Below are 15,666 nucleotides of genomic sequence, written 5' to 3'. Positions count from 1 at the left end.
TCCAGCAAAAAAATTAGATTAACACTGAACATACGGCGAATAGCGCGAAAATGTTTAGTCAGCTGTTTTAAAAAAAATGTTTATGTTTACATTTTCTTGCATTTAAATATTTTTTTTTTTAATTTGTTGTACAGATAATTAGACATTAATATGGATTTTGATTTATTTGAACCAGATGAAGATGACGATATTTTGTCTACACTTAATATTGAACCAACCCAAGTTCCCAACGATACCTTAAGCAATGACGTTATACCAGAATTTCAATGTCAGGGAGAGGATTCACTCAATGCCCAATTTTCTTTAGATGGCTTCATTAAAAATACATTTTTGCATTATAATTTCGAAAATAAAAATAAAGCGATCGAAGAGGTTACACTAAGTTCTTATGAATTTCAAAAACAACAGCTAAAGGGAAATGCAGTAACTAGTTTCGTTTTTGGCGAGGCCTGGTAAGTAGGACACGCAATGTGCCTGGTGAAGAACAATACAATTTTCTCTTTCCAGCACAAATGTACAATATTTAATAGCTAGTGTTCAGGGCCCCTTGGCAACCGCCTATGAGGAAATATCATTTTATCGAAGACGACGTCAAATTACATTATTATTACATGTCATACTCCAAACTACCCATAAAGATGAATGGAATTTTCTCAAGCCTCATCTTGCACGTCTTCGAGCACTTCTGAATAATTGTATACAAACGGAGATTTTAAAACTTGTGTACTTTGCCAATAGTTGCAAAGGCAATGAATGTAATATTCCAGCATATCATTTATTACATGGTCTACTCGAATGGAAATTTTTAGATTTATGTATTTTATATAAATACGATTTAAACTCTGTAACAAATTTAGAAAATTCTGTAAAATCTTCCAGCTCAGTCATAAGCCAATGCGAGCGTATCGTAAATGATTTATTAATATGTTCAATATTTGTTTATGCTAAAAAACGTTCAGCAGAATTGTTATTTTCCTCACCATTTCCTTGTACTTGTGTAAAAGAAGTGTGGTTACTTATACAATTTTCCTTGCAAAAATGGTCTTTAAGTGGAAAAGCAGACGAAGAAAAAATTACATTTTGGTCGTTATTTAATAAAGCAATGGAGCGAATAAGATCAAAAATCGGTAAGTAGGAATATGTGAATTATGATTGAATAAGGTTTCTTTATAATAAGAAATTTCCCTTTGCATTTTTGCATTCAGAGTTCACAACAATTGATTATTACTGTTTTATCTTTCTTATACCCATAGATGATTATTCTCTAACAACCCTCAGTTACTGTGAGTTTTCTAATTGGATGTTACACGCTTTAGTACGTTTACATGGCTTTCGCTCGAACGGTCAATATGAAGGTCCAAACTACTCCAGAGCTACTGGTGAGGCTGTAGAAAATTTTGAATTTTGTGAGCGTACAACACAACAATTTCTTAATGCAAATCCTAACGAAGATCAACTTCGTATATTCATTTGCCTACTAACGCCCACACTACTCCAATGGTGGCAACCCAAAGTAAACATTCCCATGATACTGTGGGAACATTTTCACAAGAAATTGAACTCATCATTTTATATAGCGGGAACAGCACCCAGCAATTTGGCAGTATCCTGCAATAGTGGTCGAGCCTATATTGATAAGTATCGCAATTTATTGGATAAACCTCCTGATGCAAATTTAAGTAGTTATACACTTTTCGTTTTATTAATGGGTAAATGTTTGGAGAGATTATTGTCAGGTCATGCCAATCATCAGGCACAGAAGCTACTTGGTCGCATCTATACAAAATTTAGCACACAAAAATTTCTAACGCTCAATGAAACTGGTATTCATCATTTAATAGAATTATTTTTGGTGTTATCCCTTTGTGGTGATTTTAGTGATCTATCGACCAAATTACGAGATAAACTTTTATCCATATCATTCGAAAAAGTCACAGGTCCAAAGCAGGTGGCTGTGGCAAAAGGTCACATGGCTTTATGGATACTATATGCCGAACATCAATACGATTTGACGGATTATGCCATAAAACTTTTGCAACAACTAACAAGTATACGTAACGATCTCTCAGTATCCAAGATTATGGCAGACACTCTATTGGATATATTTGATCATGCTGATACATTTCAAAGAGGTGAACATCTTTTAGTTGGTTCTTGGATACCCAACTTCCTTAATAATTGTACACCGGTGGAACAAGACAGAACTTTGGAAGCAATACATTTAATATTTGTTAAAATTCAAAGCACAGAACAATTTTTGGATGCAAACAACGAGTTACTAAAGGCTCTTAATAGCACCATACTACCTTTTGTCAAGCATCAGTATCTCAATAATTACAGCCAGTGGTTGCCAACCTTAGCAGCCGATTTCTGTACTCATTCGTTTGCGGTAACAGACGTGCAAAGTTTTCAAAAATTGTTTAACTATTTTGCGGAACAGCAGCCCGTTAATCGTCAAGCAGTCCCGCAATTTTTACTCAAAATTCTGGAATCTGATCGTAATACACTTGTAGATCACACTACTATTATGCAAATTTGGCTCAAAAGTTTAGTGGTGTTGACGGCTGGCAATGAAGATGTGGCTAAACTTACAAAAATTGTGGTGAAATTGCCTGAATTCTCGTCAATGACAAATATTGATGCCGAGGAGTTGCTTCAAGCTAAAGAGCCCTTATGTATTTTTGTAGCAGCTGTTGGTAAAAAGTATGATAACACCAGCGACTATGGCCAACGTAATACAATTTCAAATAACTTCAATTCTTACATACGCAATTTCGAAAAATGGCTAAATACCGATTTTAAATTAGAGAAGTCTGAATTGATCTTTCGTTTTTATAGTTTCCTTGCAATTGTCATTTTTAACTGCCCGCACATTGTTTATGCCAAATCGAAAATTACCTGTTTCTTTCATATAGCTATCACACGTTACATTTTACCCACTAGCATACAAATGGGTAAAGCGCCAGAAGGCAAATTGGCACAACTGATACATAAAATATGGCCGGTGGTAGTGCAAGGCATTGGTCGTTTAAATTTCAAATCTGATGCTTATTTAAATAAAACTCTAACGGATCTCATACAGAAGTGGACGCCACATTTTAAAATTTCCCCAAATGCTAAACAAGTGGCACGACCCTACATCAACTGTCTGCAGGGAGATAATCATGATTTAAGCCTATTTGTTTTTGAGAAACTAACAAATCTCTTCTTGTCCACACAAAGGCGTCAGGCTGATCCAAATGCTTGCTTAGTTATTACTATATATCAAGAAGTTGTCGAATCGATTGCATCAAAGTCCGACGATGAAAATTCCCCCACACGTTTGCTAACATTTATGAAAGGCAGCTCTTTAGCCACCCTGGAGCATATAATGATGGTCGATGAAATTGTTCCTAGCCGAGCTTTGCTTTTAGATTTATTCAAACGCATTATACATAGTGCGGTTTTTAAGAATTCGAACATTTTAAAGGATTTATTCAGAGAACATTTACGCATTTTATGCAAGAAACATTTATCGTTTCATACGTTTTTCTATTTTGAACTATTGATGAAAGTGTGTACCATTTCCTATGCATTAATTGAGGATATAATGCCGTTTTTAGTGGATGAAATCCGCATTGTAGAGGGTAAACGTGGTGCTGGAGAGGATAATCGTATACGTGGTTGCTTAAGTAAGTTGCAACAGAATATTGAATTGGCTAAACAAAAGAAAGTTTAAAGATTTTATTTTTTACAAAGTATTAGAATTAAAATTTTGTATTAAATGTTTTTGTTATAAATAAATAATAAGTTTAGTTTTTATAAAATACAATTCATACAAAAGTTTTCTTTTTCTAACGAACTAAAATAGTGATCGTATAAACAATATGACGCATTAAATTACTATAAACCCCTTCTCAATAATGTTTAACTTACGTTCAAAGGGAATGTTCCAATATCAGGTTTTAGGACTATTGTTGCAACAGCTAAAATTATACAATAATGTAATCTGAGGGTTCTGGTCAAGAGTGTTGTTGTAACAACAAAAATTATAGAATCTATTTGCGGGTTTAGCATAAATGTCTAGGTCTAAAAATTGTGCTACCTTAACAAAATGTGTCTGTACAGTCATTGAACAAAGTGAAATAGGATTGGCTAGCAGTTGAATATATGGTTGGTATCATCTAGACCCTGACCACAAGGCATACAGATCTTAGTTGTGCCAGAACTACTCTTCGTTTACTGTGTTTGATGTTAAACTTGAGATGACTCCTCCTGTGATAACCCAGGAGGAACTGATTAGTCAACATGACGTTGTGTTCCTTGTAGTGTAGCTGATAATCCGAGGTAATTTGTAAGCCCGTTACATTCCTTAGGGTAGCATTTCGTAACTTTGAATGTGTCTCCACTGGGTACCACTGAGCGAAGGTGACCAGACTGGAGCTATATAATTAACCACTGACCGAGCAATGGTTTTGTATAAGTTTCTTTATCCAAAGCCCAAGTGCTACCGTTTTGAGGAACTTGTTTCTATTTCGCAATTTGTAAATATGTTATCGAATATTACCCCCAACATTTTTGGACCGTGTTCGCTAGCAATTTGTACTCCATCGACCACGACTCTAAGAGTTTGATTTACTTCATTTAATATCACCTTCGCTAGTAATCCACATCTTCGCTGGTCGTCAACATAAGATATTACATCCACTCCTTGTAGAAGTGCTATAAGTTTAGAAAAGTATCAGTTACACATGCGACATCTGAGTGGTAATGGCACTAATTTTGTGTATTTTCGGAAACCATGATGGTGATGAGCGGCTGTTATATGGTATCACAGATAGAGTTGGGGAAGAATATTCGCAGGGAGTTTAAGGCTATGGCCTCATTAGTGTTAAAGTTTAGTTCTTGCAAAGAACTCTGCTTCAAGTATAGATAATGGAACTATCCCCATTTTGATATTCTTCCCATCAGCACCAAATTAATCTTATGATTATTACAGATTTATAGTGAAAATATAAAAAAATATATATAAATAAAACAACTCTATATTAAGGGTTAAAATCTTAAACTTTATTGTTTTTTATGTATAATAATATGTTTTTCTAAATAGAATATTTGTATTCTTTTAAATAAAGAACAAAAACATGATGTACATAAAAATACATAAGAATTTCATTAATTGACTTGATTTATTACTGAAATATAACAATTTTTAAAGCCGATTTTCTCAAAAAGTATTCAAAGGCTTAATAGGAATGTTTGTTAAACATTTCATTTTTAATGATACATTATCAAATTTTGTAAATCTAATAAAAAAAGTAAGAAATGTAAAAATAAACATTTCAATAAAACAAATTCTTTTATAATATGTATATTCGAGGAATGTATGTATGAAAATTAAAGATTCTTATGGTTGTTTTTTTTAACATTTAAAAAAAAGACTTATTCGTTGTTGTTTCTTGTTTTGTAAATACTTATGTATGTATGTAGCTGCTATTTAAAAGTGTCACAAACATAAAGGCACTCTATTTCAAAAGGATGCTTGTTTCATACTTATTATTTAAAATATATTTTTATTGTTATTGAAACTATTTAAAATATTTTATTAATATGTATATGGGGATTTGTTTCATGTGTTTTTTATATTTGACTTTAATCATTTCTTAACGTAAATAATAAAAAATACACACAAATATATAAATTATAAACTAAACAAAATAAATGCCAAATAAAATCATAAATAAAAATAATTAAAAAAGAAAAATATATATGTATAATAAAATAAGTAAAACAAAAATAGTTAATAAATGATTGTAAAATCAATAATTATTTGTTAAACGAATACATAATATTATTTATATAAGTTAGTAGTACATACTGCCAAAATGAATACATGTTAAGTTTCATAGAGGAAAATACTTTTTTGTAAAAATGGGAATGTTTTTTTTTATGAAAGGGGAAAGGAAACAGTTTATATAATAATAATGAAGATAGTAATGAAAACAAAGATCAAAACTTGCCATAAAATGAAGAAAAAAAAGTGAATCAATGTTGTCTTGAATTACGCATTAGTGGTACCAACAGTGAAGGTGGACCGGCCTGTCTTAAGAAAGGATGTACCAAAAGCTCAGCTGCTGTTGCTCTTTGAGCTGGATCACGCACCAACATACGATCCAAAAAGGATTGCAAACGTGGTGATACTTTGTGAGCATTTTTCAAATTTGGTGGTTGCATATCGCGTATACGTCGCATTGCCTGCAACGGCGGTTCATTAAAGAATGGTGGCTCACCGTCGACCATTTCAATGACCATTATGCCAAGAGACCATATATCGACTTCTGGTCCATAGGGTAAACGCGATATTACCTCTGGCGACATCCAGTAGGGTGTTCCAACTAAGGATTTACGTTTCGGCAACTCTTGTGAGACTTGTGCACAAAAGCCGAAATCCGATAGTTTAACTCGTCCATCGGCTGCCAAAAGAATTGAATCGGATTTGATGTCACGATGTATAACACCCTAAAATGAAGTAATAAATTGATTTATATTTTAAATTCTAATTCTAATTATAGTTTCTAAGTTAGATTAGGTTGAGATAGGTTGGTCACTAGAAGGTCCGAATAAAACGGCCAAAGTAAAAACAAAGTATTTATATACAAAAATAGGTATTTTAAGTTATAACATACATACATATACATATACATTCATATGTATATATAAACATGTATGCATGTAAGTATGTATATACCACACCTTTGTACACAAAAAAAATTTGCAAAACGCATAAAATAACATAAAAGCAAAAAAGAGAATTAAAGTAAAATAGAAGAAGTAAATATTTGTTCATATAAGAATTCAAAAAATATATATTTTAGCTTCACTCAAATAGTAAACAATAAAGACCTACTAATAGCACAATTTAAAATTTAACACTGTATCAACTTTCAAATTCATGTCACGCACCTGTGAATGTAAGTAGGCTAATGCCTTTAAACATTGTTTACACACTGTAGCAATTTGTTCCTCGTCCATGCGAGAATGTGTTACAATATCGGTTAGAGCACCGCCTTCCAAATACTCCATAACTACCCAAAGTTCATCGTTGACCAGAAAACTTGAATAGGTTTCCACAATATTGGGATGATGATAATCACGCATTATGACAACTTCATTGAATAATAGCTCACGTCGTTGTTGCTTGCGTAAATCCATCTTTTTAACAGCAACTTGACGGCCTTGAATAATGGAAAGGTATGTTAGTTAATTAATAATTTTATTATTATTATTTCATTAGTTTTACAAAATCTTTTTTCAAATGTACCTGTTGATTTATCAGTGGCAATGCAAACGGTGCCTGTTGAGCCTTCACCAATCTTCATGAAATTGTCCAAATTTTCACGGGGATCACCGGCGGAAACCACCATTTGTAATGCTGATCGAAACTATAAAGAAATGTATTAATTAAAATCTTTGTTGTTAAACAAATAAGATGTTTTTATTCCATACAAAAATTTAAAATTTTCAAAATTAACTACTTCATGAATCATGGTTCTATTTGCCACATACATACATACATGTACATAGTTTTGTTTATAGTTTATTAAACAATTTTAAAAGAAAATTTTGTGTCGGCTGAATGAATTCCACTTTAAAAAATTATCAATTAAACAAAAATATAAATAAAATGAAAGTCTATAACGCTTCTAAAGAATCAGTTGCAACGCTGACAATTTCGAATCAAAAAATTCCAAACTAGTAAGAGTTCTTCCTAAATAGTACATGCATTCTGTAACCAGTTATTTTACCAATAATTTGCGATTGTAATAATGTGATATTAGAAAATATCGCGATGTTTAATCAATGTCACATTTTTCCTACCTGTTCATGTGTTAACCGTGGTTCTTGTTTTGGTTGACCAGCAGTTGCTGTACTACCGCCTGTTGCACTTGTTGCCCCAATACCACTGGCCCCACCGCTCGAACTGGAAGCACGAGATGCTGTTTTTGCATGTAAATGTGAATGATGGGGATTTTGATTTTGATCTGCCGACATAATTACATTGCCACCAGGCCCTAACGGTTTAGCTGTCTGTTGCTGTGTCAAATGTTGCATCTGTTGCTGATGATGGTGATGTTGTCCATGTGGCGGTAAAGCTGGTGGCACATGCATTTGTCCCTGCGGTGAAGGATACATGGGTAAGCTATTTATATTCGTTGTATTATTATTCATATGATGTCCATGCGAATGTGAAGATATATGTGAGTGTGTAGAACGTGTATTGCTCGCAATGGAACCGACAGGTGAAGTTTGTTGGGCATGCAGATGTGTAGCTCCTTGACGGAATTGTAGAGAACCACCAGCTGCAGATTGACTGCCAAAATCAGTTCGAACCGCTAAAGGTCCACCACCAGTTATACCATTTTGTGTTGACTGTACCCCATACATACCATGACCGACGATGGCCCCACCCTGACCGACACCACCGGCCATTGTGTTTTGTTGTAACTGCTGTGTTGGTTTAAAACCCGCCATGGCATTTGCATTCATTAAATGACCCGACATAGTATTAGCGGCGCTAGGAGTTACAGTTTCCTCGGGAACTGCGGGTGGTACATTGGCATTTCCCCTCAGATCTCTTCGAATTCTGGGCGGACTTGAACTACGCAATGAATTTGACCTTGCCACATGTGAAGTTTTAGGTAGAACTATACCACCGCCCGGACCTACCGTAGTACTACCATTATCAGCAGCCATTGTATGGCTATGCTGACCAATGCCTCCTGGACCAACAACGGCAGCACCTACCCCACCTGCTGGCTGCATAGCTATGCTACTATTCAATGATGTCGCATCGGCCTTGTTATTGTTGTGGTGTGGTCGCACTATAGTTTTTAAATCTAAAATTTCCGTTGGTGTGATCTCTGAGGGATCCACTAATGGCAGTGGCCGATTTGTTGATTTCAATATTTGATTATTGCCAACAATCGATGCCCATTGCAATGGAAGCCCCACATATCGCTGTTCGCGTTTATCGAAACCCGTGTGTACGCGATGTTCAAAATTACTCGGCATCGAAATAAGAGGTTTCTTCTTTTTCTTGGAAAACATGATTTCACTAAAATATAATTAAACTTAAATAATAAAAATGCTATTTTGCACAAAAACTTCAATTTTCTTGTTTTGCAGTCAGAGCCCTGCGCCGATAAATATTAACGGTGGCGACGGCTGACGCTAAAAATATAGGCGGCGGCTTAAAATCGACTGTAAGCCGGCTAAGTTCTCAAATAGTTTAATTTTCAAAGATTTTAAATAAAAACGGAATCCGAGAGATAAAAAAGTGGGATTTTGTATATAATTTATAACAACAAAATAACAAATAAAAGCACAAAAGTTGTGTGGGAAATTATGCAGGGATGAAAAAAATTTAAACAAATATTTTAAAAAAAGTTATTAATTCTTAAAAATTAAAAACAAATCCTTTCACCAAGTTTTATGATTATCGGCCTATATTTTCCAGGTATTTATTTTTGCCGCATAGTATAGTCATGTTTGTAATAAAATTATGAATAATCTAAATAACATTTGAATTTGTTTTTTAACTTTAATTTGTAATACGACATTAAAAGCGCCTCTCAAAGACCTTTCACATGATATCAAAATTATCATTCCTTTACGTGAAATAAATGTAAATAAAATAGGAAAAACTTTAAAAGTTTCTTCTTATTATTTGATCGAGATCAACAAACATTGGCCTAAGGATAAACAGGGGGACCGCGAAGACCAGTGGTATATATCTGTGTGTATTAAGCAGCAGAGAACCGTATTCAAGCCAACATTTAGTATTAGTAGACTGTAAAATGTTGTTCATAAACAAAATAAAATATTTTGCGTGCAAATACACCTTTAATGTACATAAATATACATTAATAAATTATTTCAATAAAGCGGGGAAAATAAAATGTAATTTCATGAAAACCTAAATATTTTTATAAATAGTTGTGTTTTGTTGCTAACGTTCAAAGGCAATTTCATATAAATTTAAAATTTATAAACGTTAGGAGTTAACGTGTAAAATTATACAAGTTAATTTTAACGTTGATAAAAGTGCTACCAATTCAAAAATAAAAATACAAATATTAATGTGTTTATGTCAAACAATAAAAAAATATTTTAAAATAAAATTTAAATCAAAGAAAATTACCAAATAAAAAAACCTTTTCAAGAAATTGTAAATAATTTCAAGATTTAGCAGATTTCTTCTGTGGAGTGATGCCAAGTCAGGTAATGTTCGTTTTGTTGCTAACTTTAAGCGTTAACACACATTGATAGCAACAAAACACAACTAATAATGAATATTATCTATAAAAAATATAATTCTGCTCGTCACTGTTATAGAAAATTCATAAAGTACCACTTAAATAAGGAAAAGGAAAATACTCCATTTAAAATTTTCTTTAACTCAAGTAACTGATTGTTTAGTTTCATGTTTCTAGGCAAAGAATATAAAGAAATTGGGGCTCGTCAGTTGGTACGTAAAGGAATTGTCATTCGGTACCTAACTCTAAGTATGTATTGGTAGAATTTTTGTATTAGTATTGGAGCTCCAACCACTTTCACCACACATTCCAAACAAACATACTTGCATAAAATCGTACATAAAAATTTTAGGAAAAATAAATAACATTTAAATTTCTACATTCGCAGATTTTTTACTTTATTTTGCCCACATCTGATCAGTAAACATTTAATAAATATATTTTTCGGACTTTAAATCTCTTTTTTTGCAAAAAAAATAAGTTTATTTTAAATAATTTTTTCATTTTCAATACCAAAATATACAACTTTGTTTTATCAATTTTAATTTCAACACACAAAAATTAATTGTCAAAAAAATTAAAAAAATCTTTTTTTAGTTTGTGAAAAATAAAAATATTTCGGATTGTTAAATGCGATAAAATTGTGTAAAAATTAAAAAATAGATTGCCAACTCAAGCTTTACCACGAAAAAGAGAGCTTTCTCTCTTCACACTTACATGTTCTCTGTGAATTCAACACAAAGCTACAACAACAAATATTGAATATTTGAAGTCCAAAATTCGCACATAAAAACGGTTCGGGCACAATTTTTATAACACAAACACAAATTTTATATTTTTTTACAATTATTTAAATATAATTTCTTCACAAAATTCTTTTTAATTTTCACAAACCAAAAAAAAATAATTTTTAATTATTTGACATTTCATTTTTTGTTTTTCTAATTTCAAATTGAAGGCATAGTAGCATTTTTTAGTAGCGAACAAATTTATGCAAATCGAAAAAATTAAAGAAATTTACATTTTAGCAAATATAAAATGCATGAAAAATATTAACATGCTTATATAAATGCAATCTTCTATTCAAAATGTAATAATAACCCGCTATTAGTTGTGTAAGTAGAGATGTGAAGTATTTGGACACAATAATATTTCTCACCAAGGTGTTGAATTCACACAGCACCCGTAAATGTGGAGGTGGAATGTCGTATACGTGAGAGTCGGACTACTTGTTATACTTTGTTCTATGGTTTCTAGGTTCATTATAATAGAAAACTTAAAAAAAGGTTCATTATAATAGAAAACTTAATTTTTAAAAAGTACCAATTGAAGAACGAAAAATTACGAATAGGTCAAATTTTATATGTTCGCATTTACATACATATATATGCCTAATCTTATATACCCATATGTCGTGAAAAAGCAAATTTCGAAAGTGGTCACATATATATGGACTTTGATCATTAGATTAATATGAGCATCAGCGTGATTTTCGGAATAGGAACTTCAATGAGGGATTGGGTCAATTGGGCAAGATCTCCATAAAAAGAATTTTTTTTTTTTTAATTCTACCATGTATTAGCTAAAAAAGTTTTTTTTTTTTCGTCGAATTCCATTATTACATCTACATTTGAAAGCCAGTTTTGCGCGTTTTAGCTATTTTCTGAAGATGATCTCATATGGGTTTAAGTAAATTATGCTTCGATTGTCATAAAATTTGGTAGAAATATTCTCGTTTGAACAAAACTTATTTTATTACGGTATTATTACGAAGTGTTGCCTCCACCTACGTGTTTGCTGTTCCACATCTGTCAGTATTCTACCATCGTTGTTGTTGGAAAAAGACTGATTCGATAGGCGACCAATAGTCTGGTATAGTTTTCTCATGTTATTCGAACCAGCCGCGTTTTCTGCCTCGTTCGCCATTGTCTCGAAATACTTCCGTTTATCCATACGTGCGGATCTTTTCACAGCCTTTGCAATATGGTTATATGCAGTTTTCATATTGGGTCTGTTTATTAATTGGTCCTCTGCTGTATCAAGTCCCATGTATTATCAGATATCCATATTTTCCACTTTCGGTTATGGTTCCCTTATCCGTTGCGAACCTCGTTTCTCTTGCCTTCATTGTTTAGTTTCTGGATATCAAGTCGTCCTCTTATTTTTTGTGAGCTTCGGTGCTCATATATTCTCCTCAGTTTCAATCTTATGGAAGCTATCACTAGCTCGTGATCACTATCTATGTCCGCGCTGCGTTTCGTACGAACATCCATTAAAGATCCTCTCCTTTGTTGGCGTATACAGATGTGATCTATCTGGTTTCTCGTGTTGCCATCCGGCGATGTCCAAGTATATTTATGGATATCCTTATGAGGAAATAGCAACCCTCCAATAACAAGGTTGAAAGCTTGACAGATGAAACGATCTCCGTTATCATTCCTTAAATCCAAGCCGTGATTTCCCATGATCCGTGATATTCCCGAGTTATCGGCACCGATTTTCGCGTTGAAGTCACCAGCTAGTAATAGGATATCACGCATTGGGATACAGCTTATAGTCGCAACCAACTGGTCATAGAATTTGTCCTTGACCCGATCTTCCGCGTCCTATGAATAACACATAATAAATACAAACATATAATTTCTTTCAGTGCAAAGCACACGTATTTCCATTTGTGTGCAATTTTATTTTTTCACAACAACATATTCGTTTTAAGCACTCTCTCGCTGGCCACCACTGGTCTAAATTCAATGGTCGCAAAACAGAATTTAGATGTAAAGCCATTTCTCTTCTACAGGGAGATTTAATATGATTAACCTTAGAATCCCCTCACACGACTGGGAGCGTCTGTTTTTCCCCGCTACTAGTCCATGTACCATGTTTGGATGAGTATCTTTTGACAGTACAGTCCGTTTGGGATCTTTAGATTCATAAACCTTTCAAACGTCCCGTTTAAAATCCACCAGCGTCTGTTCCCATATTGGGCGGCTTGGTGGTCTGCAAGTACACCATATGCAGAACTACTAAGTATAAAATACACATCGTACAACGTCCAATGTCCGACAAGATTCTGGATCCGAGCCGACCTTTATTTGTTCAAACAGAAGGGATGTTCATGATATTACGCTGGTTAGTTCCATGCATCATAATAGGATAAGGGGATGAAGAGTCTCAAGTTTTAAAATTGTAGTAAACAATGCGGCCCTAAAGCCCTTTAAAAATAGGAGAAGAACAGATTGGGAAATACAAATGGGGCTAATCTCACGTTCACTCCAGAACTGATATGCAGTTTACAAATCTCCCAGTTGATACGGAAATATCCATAAATAAAGATAGAATAATCTGGGCGATAAACCGCTTCGACCAATACAAATCACCGGGTCCTGACGGTATAATCTCATCTCATGCCATAACTAACTCGGATATATGACGCCTGCCTAAAATGGATTAAGTGCACAGTGTTCTTCATTCCTAAGGAGGAAAGATCTCTCAAACGAAGCCAAAGGATTTTAGACCAATTAGTATTTCTTCCTTTCTTCTTAAAATATTGGAAAGGATAATTTATCTACATCTCGGAATGCATATCAAACCTGACCTTCTATGAGCATCTCAGCATGCCTATATAAGACTGCACTACACTCGCTAGTATGTCATATTGAAAAGACCCTAGCGCAAGGGAAATATACACTTGTTGCCTTCTTGGACTCGAGGGGGCTTTCAACAATGTTCACCCTGATTCGATAATAACGGCCTAACTGGTCTAGGTATAAACCAACCAATAACACATTTCATCAAGAGATTATTGACCCAGCGGATCATTATCTCAGAAATGGGAGCAGCAAATGTCACAAAAGTGGCATAACGCGGTACCCCACAAGGTGGAGTTCTATCTCAACTTCTGTGGAACCTAGCGTTGAACCCATGGATCTTCTCATGGATCTTAGGTCTATGGGATTCAGGGTCATAGCGTATGCGGACCATGTGTCTGTAGTAGTATCTGGCAAATATCTGGATACTATATCACAAAGGATGGAGATTGCATTCAAGTCACTCAGCACGTGGCCTTGGTGTAAATCCATTGAAGCACAATATACCCATCTTCACTCTTCCACGATTAAATGGGGTAGAATTGAAATTATCTGATAGTGCTAAATATCTGGGAGTAATCCTGGATTCAAAACTATCATGGCATTTGAACACTTAATCTAGGGCTGCGGCCTTATACCCGTGTAAAAAGGGAATTGGTAAGTTATGGGGCATAAATACCAAAAGGCTCATTGACATGGTAGTTAAGCCCATACTGTTATATGGTGCACTTGTGTGGTGGAAGTCTGTACGCAAGGACTCACACCATTCGTACATCAGCTCTATTGATAACGGGGGCCCTTCGTACCACCCCGTCAAAGGCTTTCTTATTGATCTAAAGACCCAAGAGGTTGCCCTCATCGCGGCTATTAGACTCAACACAACTGGTATGTGGCATATGATTCAGGTCAGGTCACTCTGCTATTCTCAATTGCCTAACAACATTGACTATTGCATCGCAAAACAATCTTTTTATAGAAGCTTTCAGTGACTATCCAACACGATCCAAATGTGATGGAAACAATCCTCCATGACGGATCGTATAAGATCTTCACCGATGGCTCAAAATCAAACCAAGCACATTCTGGAACTGAAGTTTCCTTCAAGCTTCCTGACCAATGTAGCGTTCTTCAGGCTGAACTGTCAGCCATAAATCGGGCTGCAAACTGCCTCAGGTTTTACCGAATATATGGTGTTAATATTCGAATATATACCGATAGCCAGGCAGACCTTAAGGTTCTAAGTGGTGTCTACACAACATCAAACTTAGTCCTAGAATGCCGGGCATCCTTTAATGAGATGGCGAAACATTCCACAATAGGACTGTACTGGATTCCAGGACATCAACAAATTCCTGGTAATACCATTGCGGACTCTCTGGCCAAGTTGGGTTCCTCTCTTGCAAGAGAGCACACCGACCCTTTCGTCAGCATACCACATTCAAACTGCAAACGCTCTATACGTGAAAAACTACATGAGCTTGCGCAATGCAGATGGTCGATAGAAGCCACCTGCAGACAGGCAAGGATTATGTAGCCATCATTCAAACCCACGAAGATCCCAAACCCTTCTCCATATTCCGAGAGTCAATCTTGCATGACTTAGCGGATCTATCGGGATCGACATCCGAAAGATAGATTCCTATTTTCGTGCGACAAACTGGTTCGGTTTATGAAACCAGAGTAATTAGGTCGAATATCAGAGGGATCAATACGTTGGATATCACAAGGGATCAATACGTTGGACCCAAGTGTGTTCCCAGTGAAGAAATCGCGAGGACGACCTG

The 15,666-nt window shown here is 34.6% G+C and overlaps 2 protein-coding genes across 2 annotated transcripts; one reads left to right on the top strand and one right to left on the bottom strand.

Annotated features, from left to right (window-relative positions):
- Positions 1-18: 18 nt before the first annotated feature.
- On the top strand, positions 19-3,811 carry LOC119601402 (protein MMS22-like). Its single transcript, XM_037952323.1, has 3 exons — positions 19-452; positions 508-1,127; positions 1,254-3,811. Exons 1-3 carry the CDS (start codon positions 151-153, stop codon positions 3,716-3,718), a joined length of 3,387 nt encoding a protein of 1,128 aa, XP_037808251.1. The 5' UTR covers positions 19-150; the 3' UTR covers positions 3,719-3,811.
- Positions 3,812-5,032: 1,221 nt separating this feature from the next.
- On the bottom strand, positions 5,033-9,191 carry LOC119601423 (serine/threonine-protein kinase PAK mbt). Its single transcript, XM_037952357.1, has 4 exons — positions 7,858-9,191; positions 7,301-7,421; positions 6,943-7,214; positions 5,033-6,498 (listed from the first exon to the last, which is right to left on the bottom strand). Exons 1-4 carry the CDS (start codon positions 9,085-9,087, stop codon positions 6,025-6,027), a joined length of 2,097 nt encoding a protein of 698 aa, XP_037808285.1. The 5' UTR covers positions 9,088-9,191; the 3' UTR covers positions 5,033-6,024.
- Between the last annotated feature and the right edge of the window lie 6,475 nt (positions 9,192-15,666).

The sequence above is a fragment of the Lucilia sericata genome, unplaced genomic scaffold (assembly GCF_015586225.1).
Source record: "Lucilia sericata isolate MDLA Ls3-8-SP2 unplaced genomic scaffold, ASM1558622v1 Contig000161F_arrow, whole genome shotgun sequence".
Taxonomy (NCBI): Eukaryota; Metazoa; Arthropoda; class Insecta; order Diptera; family Calliphoridae; genus Lucilia; species Lucilia sericata.
The sequence above is the reverse complement of the archived record's forward strand: the minus strand, read 5'-3'. Positions and strand labels throughout refer to the sequence as shown.

Coding starts and splice junctions, on each gene's coding strand:
- LOC119601402 (XM_037952323.1), top strand. CDS start 151: ATGGATTTTGATTTATTTGAACCAGATGAAGATGACGATATTTTGTCT. Junction 453..507: donor TTCGTTTTTGGCGAGGCCTG/GTAAGTAGGACA, acceptor TTCTCTTTCCAG/CACAAATGTACAATATTTAA. Junction 1,128..1,253: donor GCGAATAAGATCAAAAATCG/GTAAGTAGGAAT, acceptor TTATACCCATAG/ATGATTATTCTCTAACAACC.
- LOC119601423 (XM_037952357.1), bottom strand. CDS start 9,087: ATGTTTTCCAAGAAAAAGAAGAAACCTCTTATTTCGATGCCGAGTAAT. Junction 7,215..7,300: donor TGCCACTGATAAATCAACAG/GTACATTTGAAA, acceptor CCATTATTCAAG/GCCGTCAAGTTGCTGTTAAA. Junction 6,499..6,942: donor TAGCCTACTTACATTCACAG/GTGCGTGACATG, acceptor ACTTCATTTTAG/GGTGTTATACATCGTGACAT.